Consider the following 17,919-nt stretch of genomic DNA (forward strand, 5'->3'; position numbering starts at 1 on the left):
ACAGTGTTACTAAGGACCATCACAAGTCTTGAGAAAGGGTGGTTCCTAAGAACCACAAGGGATAGACACATATACATACTGTGGACACGCGCGCACACACACGGTTCTGCCATTGTTCCAGGTGCTGGTGTTTGTTGGCATCCGACCCTGCTCCATCCTGCGATCCGCAGCCAAGGGTTACGGTGGGGAAAACATGCACTGAAACCAAAGTATTGCTGTGAAATAAATATCTTTAATTGATTTCATCATCATCTTCATAATTTTGAACACAGAGCTGGTCTCAATACTCCAGAATTTGACCAAAAACAGCAACCATTCAATGGCACTGCTGTGTCTCACAGACCCAACCATGCAGAAAATCTCCCATTTAAAAAAAACAAAGAAAATAAAAAATATATATTAAAAAATTATGCGTACCACTGATATACAGATCTGATATAAACAGGCGTATTGGTCACAAACCAATCAGAATTATAAACATGGCTTCTTTTACAATACAGACCGAACAGGAAAACAATGGGACTTATTTTACACATCTGTACATTTGATTATTTTAATGTTCTCATCCTCTGCAGATCAGAACACACACACACACACACACACACACACACACACACACACACCCAGGAGAGGCAGCAGTGGCTAAGAAGAGAACTATAAGTGTGTCTGCAGCTGACAAATACTGTTACTGAAGAGTTCAACCACTGTGGTAAGTGATGCCCCCTGGAGGTGAAAATGACACATTACATTCAGCAGAGGTGACCTGTACATTCACCATGTATACACACACACACACACACACACAGAGAAAAACAGTGTTTAAAATGTGCAAAGAAAAGGTTTGTGAAGCTGCTTCAGCGACAGCCGCTGAGGAAACGGGGAGAAAGCATCAGTGGATCACCCACAGTGCCTCCTGGTGGTAGAGCTTCAGTTTACTTACAGCCGCCTCAGAAGCAGCTCCTCTCTCAAGCGTTTAATCTGCAGGGCTCCATGTTTGGACAAGTACCGACCTGAGCGGATCAGAGCAGAAACATTTCCCACAAAGCTACTACATCGGAACTGCTCACTTTAAGTGCCTTTACCATTCGTCTTCCTGCTGCCACCTAGTGGCCCCAGGAGACTCTACAACAAATCGATAAGTACCATGTTTTTTCTGAAAACCGTCTTTTCTGGAGTGGAATCACTGAGCTGAAGCTGTTTCTGTAGCGTTCACACAGAGGCAGTAAAATCTGCAGACAGCACCTTTAAAAAGCTACACCCACAGCTCAGCGTTTGATTGGCTGCTCAGAAACATGACTGCCTCCGCTTGAACACAGTGGAAAATGAAGCTGTGCTGATGTCTAGAAGCTGAACTCTGATGCTTTTAAGTTGGCGGGAACAGGAAGTTCTAAAGTCCAGACTGGTTCCTACGCTGCCATTAAAAACAGAAAAGGCACACAGTAAAGACTGAAGAGGAGGGAGGAGGAGACGTAGATCAAGGCAGGTGACGGGGAACTTTTCTGGGAGTGTTAAGTTTGGTCTGAAGAAGTGGGTCATTGGCATTGCTCTGGGTTCTGGGAAGAGACTACATTCTGGGGTCGGGTCAGGTCCACAACACCAACATGTACCAATCTCCAAGGTTTGAGGAGAGAAACCGTACCAACGTCTCGTCAGGAGGAAGAGCTTGACCTCTCCACGTCTGAGAAATTAAGGTGCACGTTGTCAACAAAACGAACTAAAAATCAGGTCCTCTGCGGCCGTCTCAGCCCAGGAGAACCGCCCGACCTATTCCAGCCGGTCCATCCTGCTCCAGAGTGCTCTGAGCATGTAGGCAGAGGGGGCTGGGCCAGAGGCAGCACCGCCCCTTCAGGTAAGGCCTTAATTGGCAGCTCTGCAGGTGGGCGTGGCTTTGCTTTTCAGGGTTAATGGACAAAAAAGTGCCTCAGCAACTCATCTGCAGACGGACGCTGCTTCGTCTCTACAAAGATCCGTCTGAGAAACTCTCTGCAGTGGTCCGACACGTGGGGGGGTAGGACCGGGTTGGTGGGCTGGGTGGCGATCTTAAAGATGGCCGCCATGGCTTCAAACTCCGCCCATGGGGGCCGCTGAGTCAGCATCTCCACAACGGTGCATCCGACGCTCCTGAGAACAGAAAGCAGAGACAAAGGATCCACTTTATCTTCATCTGGACCAGTAAGGAAGCGATGCTGCGCTGTCCTGAGTGTTCCAGATGAGCGTCTGCTGCAATACATCTTATAGCTGAGTAACAAATTACTGGCACCCCTGGTAAAGATGTAAAATTCATGGTTTGTTGCACATTTAGAAAAATCCAACCTAAAACACAAACGTAAGTATTTAAAGGTCTTCTCCCAGCCATTTGTTCACCATAAAATAAATAAAATAACCAGGAATAAGTCAAATCAACAGGTATTTAAAATATGGATGATTTCAGAACAAGATAAACACATTTGCCCTTACCATATATGGTAAATGACATCATGGGATGCCAAAACAGAGAGCTGTATGGAAGGGTTGTGATTGTTTTTATTATTGGTAAAACTTTATTTAGTTAGCTTATTTTCTTGAGCCTGACTGGCAGGAAATGAAGCAGCGCTGTGCCTTACACTGCAGTACTAACAACTATATTATCAAGTTAGTTTCATTCAACAACGAAGGACAAAAATACTGTTGGTCAGAAATGCTGTAAATACCACTGCTGCTCTTTTAACTATTCTGTAAATATCTTCTACAAGGGTTTAGGAGTGTGTTCGTAGTTAAGAGGAGAAAACCTCCACCCTAATTTACCCCAAAGGTGTTCAAGCAGGTTGAGGTCAAGCCCAGTCCAGTTTCTCCACATCTGCAGCCATGGAAGTGATTGGAACACCAGGATTCACTGATATGATGGTGTGACCCAATACTTGCGGCAACATATGGTGCATTTTGTTTCCGTCAGCATGCTTCAGTAAAATAATCGATTCAAATAATAATTTAGTCTCTAAACATAAAGATACTACAGAAAGGGAATTTCACCAGGAAACGCTCATCTTACATAATGACCGGAATTACTATAAGCGACAACATACCGATCTGGGTCACCAGGAGGCAGCAGGTCATTCAGCTGCTCGGTCAGCTCATTCAACCACATCTCAGCTGTTTTGTGGCTTAAACACCAGCTCATGCCTCCAAAACAAAATCCTTGAGGTATCTTGAGCTTCACTTCTCCACTTTTTAGAAGAAACCTATTGTTCTCCCGTAGGCTCCAACTGTTCAGCTACACTAAGTCTTATCCTTGGGTCACAAATACACTAAATATTTTAAGAGGTTCAGCGAGGTGAGCTAAGCACTTTAAGCATTGGTGCCAAACTTAATGCCGCCTTATCAATTCCTACAAAATAAAATGCAACTAAAACTTTTTTTTAAGTTAAATTGATGTTCTATGAACTTTGAATTAGTAACCCAAGGCTTCCAGTCTATCCTGGGTATACATATGACATCACTCATACCGAGGCCAGATTCTTTTAGGGGCTCTTCAAAATGGGAAAGACCAGAGAGCAAACCACTCAAAGACAGTAGCACAAGTCATAAAACTGGTCATATCTACAGCCAGAGTAATAAGAACGTTTGACTTAATCACCAGATCCATCTACAGGTCAACCAGCTGTCCTACCATCACAATCATCAACATAAACTTTAACTGGAACAGTGAGCCGTTAGGTACAGCCAAGGATCCATGATGCTGGGGCCCTGTTTCTATTCAAAGGTCCTGGGATCGGTGTCTGAGATCGTTTACGTAAATTGAAAGATTGCGTTTTCCTAAATTTTCCAGATTGAAATTTTGTTTTTGTAAATAAAATATTGATTTATTTCAAAGTTTTTTCCACATCTTTAAGACAGGAGGTGTCAGTAAATATGTTGACATATTTCACAAAGCTCTGCAGCCTGATACAGGTGTGCTGAAGCAGCAAAACATCTGAAACCTGCAGGACACCAGGCTTGGAGGACCAGAACCGCCCAGCTCTGACCTTCAGCCTCTGAACCATGGCAGCTTCAGTCAGAAGCTTGTGACCTCTCACCAGATGTCAGCTTTCCTGCCGTATCCTTCTCCACTGATCACCTCCGGACTCATCCAGTACGGCGTTCCAGTCACTGACTTGATGCCCGTTCCTGATAGGCAGATTGTCTGTAGACGCCTGCTGGCCCCGAAGTCCCCCAGCTTCACGTTTCCCACAGAGTCCCGGAGGATGTTGGCCCCTGAGAGAAGAAGACGACGTTTCTTCATCTTCATCTTCTTTGAGCTGTAAATTAAGTCTGAGCTGAAAAAAGAAAAAGCCCAGCTCACCTTTGATGTCCCTGTGGACGATCATGTTGCTGTGCAGGTATGAGACGCCCTCCAGGATCTGCCGGGTGTAGCGGCGCGTCACGTTTTCCGTCAGCACTCCGTACGACTTCAGCTGGTCCTTAATGGAGCCCTGAGAGGCCCAAACAGGAGGAGCTTGTGAGTAAAGAGGATTTATTTGTTGAATTCACCAGAAAGAAAACTCAGCACTTACTCCGGGCATGTGCTCCATGAAGATGGACAGCGTCCGCTCCATGCTGTCGCGCAGGCAGCCGTAGTACTGGACGATCCGCTCGTGGCACAGGTTCTTCAGAAGCTGGATTTCACACTCCAGTGCACTGACCTCCTGAAGAGAAACAATAATGATTCAGCAGATCTTATCTTCCACCAGAGCAGCAGTTCTCCCTCTGATTCAGGGCAGACACACACACCTTACTAGTCTCTGGGCTCTCCGGGTCAAACTGGACCTGTTTGACTGCCAGTTCCCGTCCTGTATCTGCATCATAACACAGGTAGACGCGACCGAAAGCCCCCTGGCCCAGAAGCTTCCCCAGCCGCCAGTTGGTTGGAGCGCGTGGAGCTGAGGACCAAGACCAGACAGAGTGAAAACACTGGGAGAAGAACAGGGTGGTCCAAAAAGATCCAGGAGAAGGACTCACAGCGGCTGGGTGGGCTGATGTCCATGACGGAGAGGGTCGGAGCCGTGGCTGGATTGGGCTCAATGTCGCTGCCCCTCCGCCTCCTGCCGGGCCCAGGGGCCTCCTCCAGGTCGGGGGTGAAGACGCTGCTGCCACTGCTGGTGCTGGGAGACTGCTCCGTCGGGCTGAAGCTGACTGGAGAGCGGAAGCTGTGGACTTGCGTCCGTCGAGCCCGAGGGAACGTCTTCCTCCCTGTGAGGACCATCAGAATCTTAGTTCATCTGACCCAAAAACTTTCTGTTCTGGAGTCAGAGTGGAAAAGTGCTCACCGTCGCTGTAGTCCTGCAGGCCAAAGGGAATGCCGTATCTGCGGGGATACGTCCCGCCTTTCCCCGACTTCTCAAACACAGGCAGGTCGTACTCTACAGACCAAGAACAACTCAGAGTGAGGAGCTGCATTACAGACACGCTCAGGATCATCAGATGGGCTGGTGACCAAGCCTCAGTGTTTGTTCTCAAATTAAATCAGCTCTACTAACATTCTGTGCTTCCCATTAATCATTCGCTCACACTGAACACGATCATTGACGCGATACGGACCAATAAACTGGATCCTATCGGATCAGCTGGGTCCTGTTGAAGATTTATGTACAGATTAAGTTTTTGGTGTGAAAACAAACTAAAAATGTAATTCATAAAAAATAATGTTTTAGGAACAGTTCATTACTGCTTAAAGTAAATACAATTTGGTCCACATTCTTCACTTTTTCATTGATCATATTTGAATTACCGTCTCAGAGTCAGCGGTACCTCTGAGCGCTCGGGTTGTTCTGTTCCTGTGAAGATATTTATTTAACTACTTAACCTTCCTCTGTTTTTCTAGGCGGTATCGTAAAGTGGTGCTTCCTGCTCTGAAAACTCAACTCGTAACACTGATACCGATGTGGTTCAGACCAAGACCAAAACAACTAACACTGTGTTTTTTTCCTCCATCAACCACATTTCTTATTTGTGCTTTAGATGCCCTTCTTAGTTCGTCCTACTAATACTACGTTAATTACAACAAGAAGCTCCAACTGATGCAGAAGTGAAGGTTGGAAGTCACCTGGAAAGTCCTGGTGGTTGTCAGGGTAGCTCTGTGCTCGGGGCATCCTGGATTTGGGATAATCGCTGAAAGAACATGCAGGAGAAAGAAAAACAATCCAGATTTGAATTCTTCTCTTTTGTGCTCTACGGATAAACAGAGCCACCACCTAAAGATCAGTGAGGCTTCATGAGGAGGTCCTGACCTGTCCAACGGGCTGTCTAACGATGGACAGCTTCCAGACGCAGAGTTCTCCGGACTACTCATCGACAACGGGTCCAACATCTGAAGGAGAGAAAAAGCTCAGAGAAAGAAGCTCACACACCTAAGATCCTAGATTACTTAGGAAACGTGAATCATTTTGGCTAAAACGGACTCCATACCAGGAGAAAAAGAAGCAACATTTAAAGCTGATTTCTGGGTCAATTTTCAGCTCCTTGGCTTCATCTCTCCATATCTGCAGTCGCTACTGATCATCCTCCGGTTACAGTGCAGCAGGTGAAAATAAAGGGATGATTCTGAGGCGGGAATGTGGGAAACAGGTTGCCTGGTGTCAGGGATTTCTGACGCACACAAACATGCCGCCTGCAGCACATAAAGACCTGTACCCACCACCTTCCCTGCTGTAGAATGGTGGGGTCATCACAGAACTCAGGGGTCACGGCAGGGAAAAGAAGAAGAAAGACTAAAACTAAAGCCTCCAGCTACTCACAACCTCAACCTAAATGTCCCCCAAATCTAAAATACCATCTAATTAGAGAGTAAATAAAAGATTTCTGTGGATTTAAGCTGAAGCCGGAGCGTGCTGGTACCTGGTCCATGCTCTCTGGAATGAACTCCCCCTCACTGTTGATGCTGGTGAAGGAGCCGTTCCTCGCCACCTGCTGGAGAGCGTCGGGAATGTACCCCGGAGGAGGAGAGCTGCGGTCCGTTGAATGAGAGCCTGAAGGGGAAGAGAAGGACATATTTTAGGTCTAAAAGGGAAACCTGCGGGCGTCAAGGTGACCAGAGCTGAGGGGAGAAATAAAAGCCCAGGTTTTAATTCTGAAAGAGACTTTACTCACCAGTCAGAGCTCTGAAGCCTGTGTTGTCCAGCTCCTCATGGGACGGCAGGAGGTCCATGTTGGACGAAGCGTTCTGGAGGGGAAAAAAACAACAACACATTGTTGACTCTGAATAAAAAATACGTTTGGAAACAAGACCTGGAGTTACTCACAGGAAAAATGTGTATTTATCCAACTAAAGCCACCACAACCTAAGTTGTAACATCATTGTGGTCAAAAAACTACTTTCTGTACCCCTGCTACCGTGTAGCAGCAGCCAGTAAATAACCATCTGATATAGAAGTGATGTTGAAACAGATGTTTTTTGCTGCTTTTTGATGATTCTGGACCGAGTAATGACCCCTGGGGGTCAACAAGAGTCTGGTCATCGTATCTGATTGTGCAGAGAGGAGAATCACAATGAAGGCGTGTCAATAGAGGCGCTGGGATTCCTTTATGTGGGTTTATTGAGCTTGGATCCATACGTGTACATCTGGACGCTTCAGTAAAAAATCCAGGCAAGAAAACCTTTCCGGACTCCAGCATCCAGATTTCCAGGACCAATTGTTAGACCGAGAACATTTAAATGTTTAAGATGAAAATGTCAAATAAGACGGCAGAGAACCACATTTCAGGAGCATCTGTTCAACTGGCTAACAGCCTTTAACTATGTGCTGACAACAAGCATGTTGATCTTCTATTTACTCAGGAACATGCATTGCATCGTGAGACGTCAGTGATGACATTTTCCCGTACTGACCAATCAGACCTAACTGCCTAATGAATGAACCAATAGAAATGATTCCTGCACTGAGCCAGGAGGTGTTTCCCTGCTGCAGAGAAACTGCATTTCCTGCTTAAAAGCTGAATTTCTGGACCACGCCGGCTGATTTTTGTTGAATAATTTTTTTGTTTTGGCCACAAAAATAACCTACAGGGTCAACAGCCCAACTGGGCATTGAAACGTAGCTGCACAGCTGGCAGGGCAAGCCTCTGCTAGGTTAACTGGTTTAACTGTGACTGTGGGAGTTGCTGACCTGCAGCACCAGGAGGATCTTCAGGCTCTTCATGTGAACACTGCGATCCAGCAGCTCCACAGCCTTGTCCAGGTCGTCCTGCGTCGTCAACGGAATCACCAGCTGCAGCAGAACCAACAACACCTTAATAAACCAGTCCATATAACACTGTTTAACACAAAGCTTTCTGCTTGGTACCTCATTGTTGGTGTAGTGGAGGTCCATGGCCTGACCAAAGGCTACTTTGGCTTTCGTCTTAAGGTCTTCCAGCTTTAGGGGTCGAGGAAACTGCAGGATCCTGCAGAGAAGAACAGAAGTCAGGAGGCTGCAGCTTCTGATCTGCACTGATAACGTTAGAGTGATGCAACACATGAAACCTCACCTCTTCTCTCCTTTAAACTCGAACTTCACTCTCACATCGTTCTGTTGGACCAGAAGCAAACACGGTTAAAAACGAAAGCCTTTACATTTGTTACCCACACTGCCGAGGCGCTTACCTGGTTCTTGGGCGAGGAGGCCTTGGGTTTTGCCAACTCCGACAGGAACGTGGCAGGACGACTGGATCGGTGCAGTTCGGCCAAGTCCTGCATGATGGAGTTCAGGGCCTCCTGCTCATCTGGGAGGTGAAACAGGTTTGGTTCACTGAACACATTTCACCCTTCAGAGGAAACATGAAAACAACCGGATCGCGGCTTCTAACGAGACCGCCTTCAATCTGCCTTCTTTTCACACTGAAATACATGATGCATCAGCCGCTCATTATAAGCTGTGCACCTAACATAAGGGAACTGTAAGGGTTCTGTATTAAACAGAACAGACTTACCCATTATGGCACGGTGATTGACCCAGGAGGCCCGGACGGAGGATTCTCCCATCAAAGGGATCCCTTTCTCCTGCAACAACATAAATCCTGATCAATAAACTGCTGATTAAATCTACAGATCTTCAGTCAGTGACTCCTAGAGGAGGTCGCCCAGAAAAGCTCTCCGATAATTAGAAATGTTCTTCCTGATGTCTCTAAAAAACAGTTGGTGCTGCTTGCATTTGAGCGACCGGAAGGTGCAACACAAGCCCCGATCATGCCTCCTCCACCACCGTGCATGGGAGCTGGTATGAGGACCTTGTTCTAATTTTCTCTTGGTGAGCCCAACTACTCCAATCTCTACCAACTTACATCAGAACAATTCGACCAGGAAAATATATTCATATTATAAAAGCTGTGGGTCTCAGCTGGGATTATTAAAGAAACATCTGTTTTTCAGATTCATCTTCTAGATGCTGGATTCTCCTCAGGTTGAGCTTTCCTGAGTCTGTTGGTCTGGCTCTCCTCCATCGGAGACCGTCTTCATTTAGAGACGCGAGTCGTCCGGCGACGAGCAGAACGCCGCCGTGAAGCACGTGTAACTGTGAATGCTTCGTTTTCCAAGCGCCGTTTCCGTGTTTTGTTACGTATTTGACGAACAACAACAGGTCGTTAAAGATCAACACAGAGTAAAGACGTGAGGAACCGGTTTTGGTCTCATTAAGACAATGACGAGTCTTCGTTTAGAGCTGGGTTTGGAGGAAAAGCTGCGTAAAAAGTGTACAGGCTCTATTATGGACTCAGGCTTGTTTAGGTATCGGTCCTAATACAGGTGTACCTCAGGTGTACATCAGAGCATCATCAAAAAGTTAATTTACTGCATGATTAGATTTAAAAACTACATCTCTGATTACACACATAAAGACTGAAGTGTTTATTTTTGTTTATTGCTTATTCACAGGGAAGCTGGTGCCTCTCTCCAGCAGTTTTCTCCAGCTATTTTTATTTTCTTGTTGCTGCATTTACTTGGATTTGATTTCTAAATAATTTCATTTGTTTTCAATTCTGATGTTTTGTTCATTCATTTTGGTTTTTAAAGTGTTTTATTAGGTCCATCACGATAGCCAGTTTTGCTGGACGATATATTATTGGGATAAACGTTAATATTGTCATTTGGAGATCATTGTCAACTAATATAGCGATAACAGCATAAATATGCAGTTAGCTACACCCTCTCAAGACCAATAAACTACAGTTTCTAAAGAACATTTAACATTGGAACTGGACGACATTTTAAATATCCAAAATAAATCAACAAAAACAATAAATAAAACGGATTAGGAAGTCTTTGTAAACAGCATTGCTCTTTAACAAGTACTAATCATTAGGCTCAGACGGGAAAAACAGGTAAAACTGACGGTTTTATAAACAGAAAAGTGCAAACGAACAACAAAAGCATTTCATTTGAATAAGTGCAGATGCCTCAACAGGCCACATGCAAATCTGGAGCTACTTTAGTCTGGCAGATTAAACGATTAAACGCTCCGGGGATTGTGGACTTTCAGGAAGTTCACCCAGTTTCTTCAATAGAAAGAGACGGAGACACAATGAAAACAAACACGAATACAAACTAAATTCATTTTAATTTATCATGTGATTAATTGATGTATTGCTTATTGCGAGAGGCCTAATAGTGGTCATCAAAGCAGCTTTGGTACCTTTGGCAGAGTGGACCGGTACCAAGTCCTGCTGGAACATGAAATCAGAATCTCCATAAAGCTTGTCAGCAGAAGGAAGCATGAAGTGCTCTAAAATGTCCTGGTAGATGGCTGCTCTGACACTGGACGTGATAAAACCCAGTGGACCCACACAGATGACATGTCTCCCCAGACCCTGACTGACTGTGGAAACTTCACAGTGGTCCTCAACCAGCTTGGATTCTGCACCTCTCCACTTCCCCCAGACTCTGAGAGGATCTCCAAATGAAATAAAAATGGTACTTTCAATTCAAAGAGGACTTTGGACGACTGACTACAGCCCAACCCTTTTTCTCCTTGGCCCGTTGCTGGTTCAGGAGTGGCTCAACATGAAGAACAGGACAGTTGTAGCTCATGTCCTGGATATGTCTGCATAGTGGCTCTGATGCCAAAATCCTCTCAAGCCTGCGCTTATCTCTGTTGTTTGTGCACATTTTTAACCACACTTTTTCCTTCTACTAAGCTTTCCATGAATATGCTTAAATACAACATATTCATGGACATCTGTCCATGGGCATCCCATAACATTTTTGCATAATTTATTTTGTTTTTTGCTTTGTAATACTGCGCTGAATGAATGAATAATCATTCAAATTAACTGAAAAAACACTTTAAATATACCACTCTGTGTTTGATGAGTTTATATAATACAAATGTTTCATTCTTGAATTAAATTTCTTGCGTAAATTAACTTTTCACCTGTAAATTCAGATCGGCTTATAATGCTTTACTCTGTTCCAGTAACAACTGGGGATTTTTATTAAAGAAATGTTCATTCTGAATGCCGGTAAGCTCTCAATTTCCCTTCAGTTTGACACAGAAAGCCGTTTAATGTGATTTTACGGAGACTGAAAAGGGTTTAATCAGTGTACCTGCATTTTAAACAGAGAAACGTCATTTAGAGAAGTACTGTATTGTGCAATTACATTAAAATTACATTATAACTCCACTACTGCAGAATCAATGCTAAAGAAGATGGTTAAACTATTGCAAAAAGTACATTTAAGAACTTAAACTGAACTTATTATTACATTGATCATGTTTTTGAAAAAGAAATGACAGCTAAAGCTGTCAAACCTGACTGTAAAAAGCAGAAGCAGAGATCAGGATAACCCTAAACATGTAAGGGACGTAGTTGATTATTCATCAGTTATTATATATGACCTAATGAGCACATTACTTTGTTTTATGGCTATGGATAGATAATTATTACCTAGCTTACTTAGCTTTAACTGAACTTACCAGCCCCCGGAAGCTAACATAACAACTGTTGCTAGCAGATTTAACATTATAAATTAAACCAGTATGGGTTTTAAAGAATCCCTCAAAGCATTTACACATAAAGTCCAAAACACAGTTTGTCAGATTAAATATTAATATGTCCCACTATGAACGAAGTTATTAGCACCAAGCAGGTCCACAGCGAGCTGTCAGGCCAGGGAAGTTATCAGGCTAACCCGATGCTAAAGTTTGGGGTTAGCCGCAGAGCTAATTAAGCTAATCTACGCTGCACCAGAACCGAGACAGAAACATTGACGACCCAAAGCAAATTCCACCGCAGGTGTCCTCTCACCTGCGGGCTGGTTTAATCCTGACTCACTCCCTCATCCACAGGGCCGGTGACAGGAGCCCCGGGCCCTGCGGACAGAAGCTGGAGGAAGCAGAAGTTTGGCAGTCCGCTCCCAACTTCACTCGAGTCCTGCTGGGCCACGACGACGAGGCCCAATAGCTGTCGGTTTATCCCGCAAGGTCCCTCCGGTGGTGGAAATGACTAGACAAGAATATGTCCGCCACACTATCCCCGTGTGTTTGAGGCAGTAAAAAGCAAGAGATGACCCACAGCTTTCATTTTATGGCGCTGCAGACCCTGGTGGATGGTAGCTTCGCTGGTTGTTGACCCCCAGTTGCGTCAAGTTGGGATGTGACGAGTAAAATCAACCGGAAGTCTGTTGCTTTGATTGATAAAATAAAAGCACAAAGTCTGGTTTTAAAAACAAGTGAATATCATTGTTTTATCTTGAGAGGAAACCAACGGGAGTTGCGCTTTTTATTTCAGAATGCTTGATTGCTGCTACCCCTAACCTCATTGGATGAGTCCAACAAAAACACGAGTCGTTTGATGTCACAGAGGCTGATGTCAGATGAGGACAGAAGAAAAAAAAAAAGCAAGTTAAATGTTGTAATCTGTGTAAATTGTCTTTTAAAACCTGAATTTGTTATTGTATGTATTTTAAAAAAAAACATATTTCATTTAAAATATTATAATACATTTTGTTTAAAAGATATTTTAAAAAATATAAATGATCTATTTCACTAGAAATATTCTCACTGCATATCATAACAGCTAATAGATTCCTATAATAGAATTGTCACTTAATTCATTATCGGATTTAATTGATTTATATTCAGAGTTGATGAAATTTAAATACGTCGCGCTGCTTGGAAGGGAATTATAAAAAGAATTTGGACAGAAAAAAGTACGTTTCCCCCCAAAAGCAGGTTTTATTTTTTAATAATTTTACTACCATCCTTTCCGGCCTTTTTGGCGTTGTCTTTATTTTGAAAACCCCTTACGTGCGTCATTTCCGACTGCTGTAGAATTCTCATAACATCCACCGTTTGGGAGCTAACGCGACAGCTATTGTCAGGACATTTACTGGGACGGAGAAAAGACGGACATGTCGGACACGGTGAGATTTGATCGGCTGAGAATTATGTTTGTTTTTCTTTCCGCAGCACCCGGAAACACAAGTTTAACGCGTGTTTCTGTTGCTCCATCGGTTCTGGTTAGCTAACGTGCTAACAGCTAGCTAATGTAGCTTCAGGCCACAAACTCAGCAGTTAGCTTCTGTTTTGTTCGAAAGTTCTGCTGGGAAACAAAGACGGTCCAAATTCTTTAGTTGTAGGACGTTTTAGGTGTGATGGTGACGGGGTCGGCGGAACCATCAGAGTAAACACTCCGGCCTCGGTGACGTCTGGGGTCTGGTTCTGATTCTGTTCTGCTGCTGTTTTACATGTTTGTTTATCTTCCAGGAGACAAAACCATCCAGTCAAGATGGGGGCGACAAGAAGGATGGAGAGTATATAAAACTAAAAGTGATTGGTCAGGTAAGATTAACTCGGACTTGTTGTCATTTCACACTGATTAATATGATTTATTACGAGTAGCAGCCATTTAATTAAAGCCAAGATTATAGTTGAATCATAATCTTCTAATCTTACCTGCGTTGTCTAGATTATGGGAATAATAATAAGTGATTATATGACTCCTAGATCATGACACCACTACAAGCTCAATTCTGGGAGTATTTATTTGGCTTATCTGATAAAAGCAGATCGGATCAATTTAGTTGCTCGTGGCTCGTTTACAAAGATGCAGAAATACTTTAAGTAGAGATGCACCAATCACTTGTCGGGTCAGAACCTAAAACAATCTGTTTTGTTATTGAATCAGTGGTTTTAAGTGTTCCTAAAAGAAGCACCGCTTCATTAAATACTAAACTATCTAGGTGTCGCCATGCTGGTGTGACATTTTGAAACGGTACCAGAACTGGGAGTCAGATAAAGGTTAGGGACGTATGCTTTGACCCAGACATGGTGATGATCTGGTAATTTATTCATTTTCTCTTGGATTATCAAACCTCCACCCATATCCAGGAGCCTGCAGTCTCCCTTCTTCTTCTTCTTCTTCTTCTGTTACGGTTAATGTTTGCTGTACTTGATTGAATGAGTTTGGATCTGCTGCAGCCAGTAAAACAGCATCTCCAGCTTTAATAAACCCAAAGTTCTTCAGGTGAATCAATGCATTTATCGTCTGCTGCGCTTATTTTCTAGATAGTTTCAGTGTTTCTGCTTGATTCCTCGTTAAAAATGCTGCTGAGGTCTTGATGGCGCACGCAGCTGATGCTTCCTCGCTCTGTCTGTTTGTCCATCACAGGACAGCAGTGAAATCCACTTCAAGGTGAAAATGACCACACATCTAAAGAAGCTGAAAGAGTCCTACAGCCAGAGACAGGTATGTCCTCACCAGCTGCTCGCTGTTGCTGAAGGAGTGGACAGATTTACTGTAGCTGGTGACTCCTGACTGCATGGAGCTCGTGTGTTTCTCCTGCTTCCTGCAGGGCGTCCCGGCGAGCACGTTACGGTTTCTGTTTGAGGGACAGAGAATCGCAGACAACCAAACTCCAAAAGAGGTAAACGTGTCTCTCCTGGCTCCCGTTTTCCGTCACGTCGTTCACTTCTTCTTCGGTCTCAGCTCCAACATAGTTCAACCTGATGAAGATTTCTAATCCTAGAGAGATCGCTGTGCTCTTCGGGGAGAACATGTGCAGCAGCTGAGATCCCAGGCAAAAGGAATGAGGCCTGAAGCTTTACTTTTATCGCTGACTGATTATTCATTTAACTTCAGAACTGTTAAAGACACCAGTATAAAGATTTCTTTAACGAGCTTTTGTCCAATAGCAGTTCAGAACCCCCAGAATGCTCTGCTTTGTGTACGTTTTCTTCAGGCTGATTTGTTAAAGGTGAGCGTAACATCTGAAGAAGTCTCTCTGTCCTGTGTCTCCTCTGCAGCTGGGGATGGAGGACGAAGACGTCATCGAGGTGTATCAAGAACAGACCGGTGGATTTTGGAACGATTAAACCTCCTATTTTTCTCAATCTTTTTTTCATTTTTGTTTTCTTATTTTCTATTTTATTTTTGTATGTATGTAATTTTTGTTCGGTTTCAAACCATCTGGATCAAAACGGACTCCAATCGGATCTTCCATGTGTCGGGGAGAGGACGAGGTGCTTCTCCAGGAGCCACAGGATTCGCTGTTTTATTCACACCGAGAAGCTTCTGAGGCTTTTAATCCAAACTGTTTATTTTATATAAAGGAAAAAATATTAAACTGCTCTAAAGCCGTGGGTCCCCCTCAAGTTAAACTTTTAGTTTTTTCTAGGCTTCCTTGAGGTTTAAAGTGACTCAACATGTGTGTTAGAAATATAAAAACGAAATACGTTTCCTAAAAACGTCCATGTTTTGATGGATTTTATAAGTTTTCCTGGTTAGATTTTATTTTAGTGAAAGCTGCCGACTCGTTTTAGGTGATCCTCAACAAAAATGACTCGTAGGACTCGAAACCAAGGATTTAGTTATTGAGATGAGACGGAAAACCGAAGCATCTCCGCTGCATTCGTTCTAGAATCTGCTTCTCTCCTCCGCGGAGCTGATTTAACTGCCTCTGCTGGTTGGGGTTCTCTAGATGGGAAATGGTTTTTATTTTGACCTGACGAGATCTTGTTTGCTCCAACATGGAGCTGCTGATGTCGACGGGTCATTAAACGAACCGACACCAATCGAAGAATCCTCCCAGCTCTGATTGCTTACTTTCAGTCAGGCTCGAGTCGCCGTACGTTAAAACGCAGGCGTTCTAGTTTGTTAAAGATGAAGGAGCTGATTGCTCCGCGTGTTTTTAATTCCTTTTAGCTGGGAGGTCTCACTCTGACCGAGTATTTGCAGGATTCCTGGTTTTTACGCCGCCCAGTGAAAAGTACGGGGTCAATCATTCGATCTAAAACTAAAACTCAATCTAAAGACATCATGTTTGATATCTGAATCGTCCTCGTCTCGTACACGTTGTGTTCAGTATTGTATAATGTCTCTAATTTATAGCTGAGGCTTCCTTTCTGTAATCAAGTCAGAATATATATTTATGCTCGTGTTAAAATCCAATCATTTTGAACCTTAAGTTTCCCAAACTGAATATTCAGCTGCACTTCTTACCTTCTGTTAGAATAAAATGTATCATCTGTGTGTGAAGTTCCTTGTGAGGGTGAAGAGGCGGAGATGTTTGCATGATTAACCTCTGATGGTTCATGTTAAGCAAGGCTGGTGGAAGTCCTCTCTACTGCCACACATGAGGTTTCTTCCACAAGAAAATGGCTTCAGAGGTTCAAACATCCCAACCTCTCCTCACCTGGACAGTTGGAAAAAAAGGTTTAGGTGTGCCGGTCTCCACCCAAACCCCTCCTCCACGCTGAGCAGGTTGATCGGATCAGAGCCTCTTGGTTTAATGGGGTGGAGGGGGTGTTCATCATCAGGGGAACATTGATGCAGATGGTTTGAAATTCTGGAAATGAGCTGTTTTTCTTTTTTTCAATAAAATATTTAAGAAAAAAATACTTTCCTCTTCAGACTGCTTAATTTTTCTATTTATCTCTGGTTCCAAAGGGAAATAATACAACAATAAGAACAACAAACACACATGGATTAACAATGAATCCCAAAATATTCTAGAGTAACATTCACTTGTGTTCAACCCCCCTTTACTCTGATTCATCTAAATAAAGCAGGGTTATCCCAAGCTTTGAGCATCTCCCAGAGCTCTGTTCAATCCATCATCTGAACATGGAGAGAAGACTGCAGCCTTATCAAGACATGGACATCCACCTATCTGACTGAAATTCAGCTGTTTCACAAAGAAGAGTTGGTAAAACATTTAATCTGCAGGTGTGCAAAGTTGGTAGAGATGAACCCAAATGGACCCGCAGCAAAAGCCGGTTCTACAAACTGATCATGAGGACTGATGACTGCTACATAATGCAATAAGGTTTGTGATCGTAATGTGAAACATGGTGGAGGCAGCATCATGCTGTGGGGACGCTTCAGTTGGAACAGTGAAGTAGATGTGAAGACGGATGGCGCTAAACCCAGGAAGAACACCTGTTAGAAGCTGCGGAAAACCTGAGGACAGGTGGTTGTGTCTGCATGCAGTAGAACAGCAGCTTCCTTCTTGCCACATTTCCACAAAGTCCAGATTTATGGAGTAAATAATAGCTGTTCCACCTGAGCTGTGGATCTGTACAGCTCTTCAAGAGTTACCATGGGCCTCTTAGCTGATTCTTTGATTTATGCTCTTCTGTCAGTTTAGGTAGACTTCCATGTCTTGGTAGGTCTGCAGTTGGTTCATCCTCTCTCGATGTTCAGATGATGGATTGAACAGAGCTCAGAGATGTTCAAAGGTTGGGATATTCTTGTAGGACCTAACCCTGCTTTAAGCCTCTCCTCAACCTTCTCCTTGATCTGTCTGCTGTGGTCCTTGGTCTTCATGACGCAGTTTGTTCTCCTCCGAAGCCTTCAGAGAGCAGCTGCAGTTAGACTCAGATTAATGCAGCTGGTTGTGCTACATTTTATTTAGGGTTAACAGAGTCAATGGGACTGAACTCGAATGCACGCCGCACATTTCAGATTTTTGTTAACCTCCTTTCTTCTAAAACAAAT

The 17,919-nt window shown here is 43.8% G+C and overlaps 2 protein-coding genes across 2 annotated transcripts; one reads left to right on the top strand and one right to left on the bottom strand.

Annotated features, from left to right (window-relative positions):
- Positions 1–212: 212 nt before the first annotated feature.
- Positions 213–12,606, bottom strand: map3k2 (mitogen-activated protein kinase kinase kinase 2). The gene is made up of 17 exons (XM_047355916.1): positions 12,229–12,606; positions 8,920–8,989; positions 8,594–8,712; positions 8,479–8,519; positions 8,295–8,394; positions 8,118–8,219; positions 7,102–7,174; positions 6,850–6,980; positions 6,243–6,322; positions 6,059–6,123; positions 5,283–5,375; positions 4,975–5,205; positions 4,747–4,895; positions 4,530–4,661; positions 4,319–4,448; positions 4,053–4,230; positions 213–2,121 (listed from the first exon to the last, which is right to left on the bottom strand). The coding sequence occupies exons 2-17, from the start codon at positions 8,969–8,971 to the stop codon at positions 1,902–1,904; spliced, it is 1,896 nt and encodes a 631-aa protein (XP_047211872.1). The 5' UTR covers positions 8,972–8,989; positions 12,229–12,606; the 3' UTR covers positions 213–1,901.
- A 612-nt stretch (positions 12,607–13,218) lies between these two features.
- sumo1 (small ubiquitin like modifier 1) lies at positions 13,219–16,820 on the top strand. Its single transcript, XM_047355964.1, has 5 exons — positions 13,219–13,345; positions 13,689–13,763; positions 14,593–14,670; positions 14,777–14,848; positions 15,228–16,820. Exons 1-5 carry the CDS (start codon positions 13,334–13,336, stop codon positions 15,294–15,296), a joined length of 306 nt encoding a protein of 101 aa, XP_047211920.1. The 5' UTR covers positions 13,219–13,333; the 3' UTR covers positions 15,297–16,820.
- The last annotated feature ends 1,099 nt before the right edge of the window (positions 16,821–17,919 follow it).

This window comes from Girardinichthys multiradiatus, chromosome 24 (assembly GCF_021462225.1).
Source record: "Girardinichthys multiradiatus isolate DD_20200921_A chromosome 24, DD_fGirMul_XY1, whole genome shotgun sequence".
Taxonomy (NCBI): Eukaryota; Metazoa; Chordata; class Actinopteri; order Cyprinodontiformes; family Goodeidae; genus Girardinichthys; species Girardinichthys multiradiatus.

Bases quoted from the DNA above. Each gene is read 5' to 3' on its own strand.
- map3k2 (XM_047355916.1), bottom strand. From the start codon at position 8,971: ATGGGAGAATCCTCCGTCCGGGCCTCCTGGGTCAATCACCGTGCCATA. The intron at 8,220-8,294 runs GTACCAAGCAGA...GTTCTGCTGCAG, and splicing joins TCCACTACACCAACAATGAG to CTGGTGATTCCGTTGACGAC. The intron at 5,376-6,058 runs GTGACTTCCAAC...CTTGGTCTGTAG, and splicing joins CAACCACCAGGACTTTCCAG to AGTACGACCTGCCTGTGTTT.
- sumo1 (XM_047355964.1), top strand. The intron at 14,671-14,776 runs GTATGTCCTCAC...TGCTTCCTGCAG, and splicing joins AGTCCTACAGCCAGAGACAG to GGCGTCCCGGCGAGCACGTT. The intron at 14,849-15,227 runs GTAAACGTGTCT...TCTCCTCTGCAG, and splicing joins ACAACCAAACTCCAAAAGAG to CTGGGGATGGAGGACGAAGA.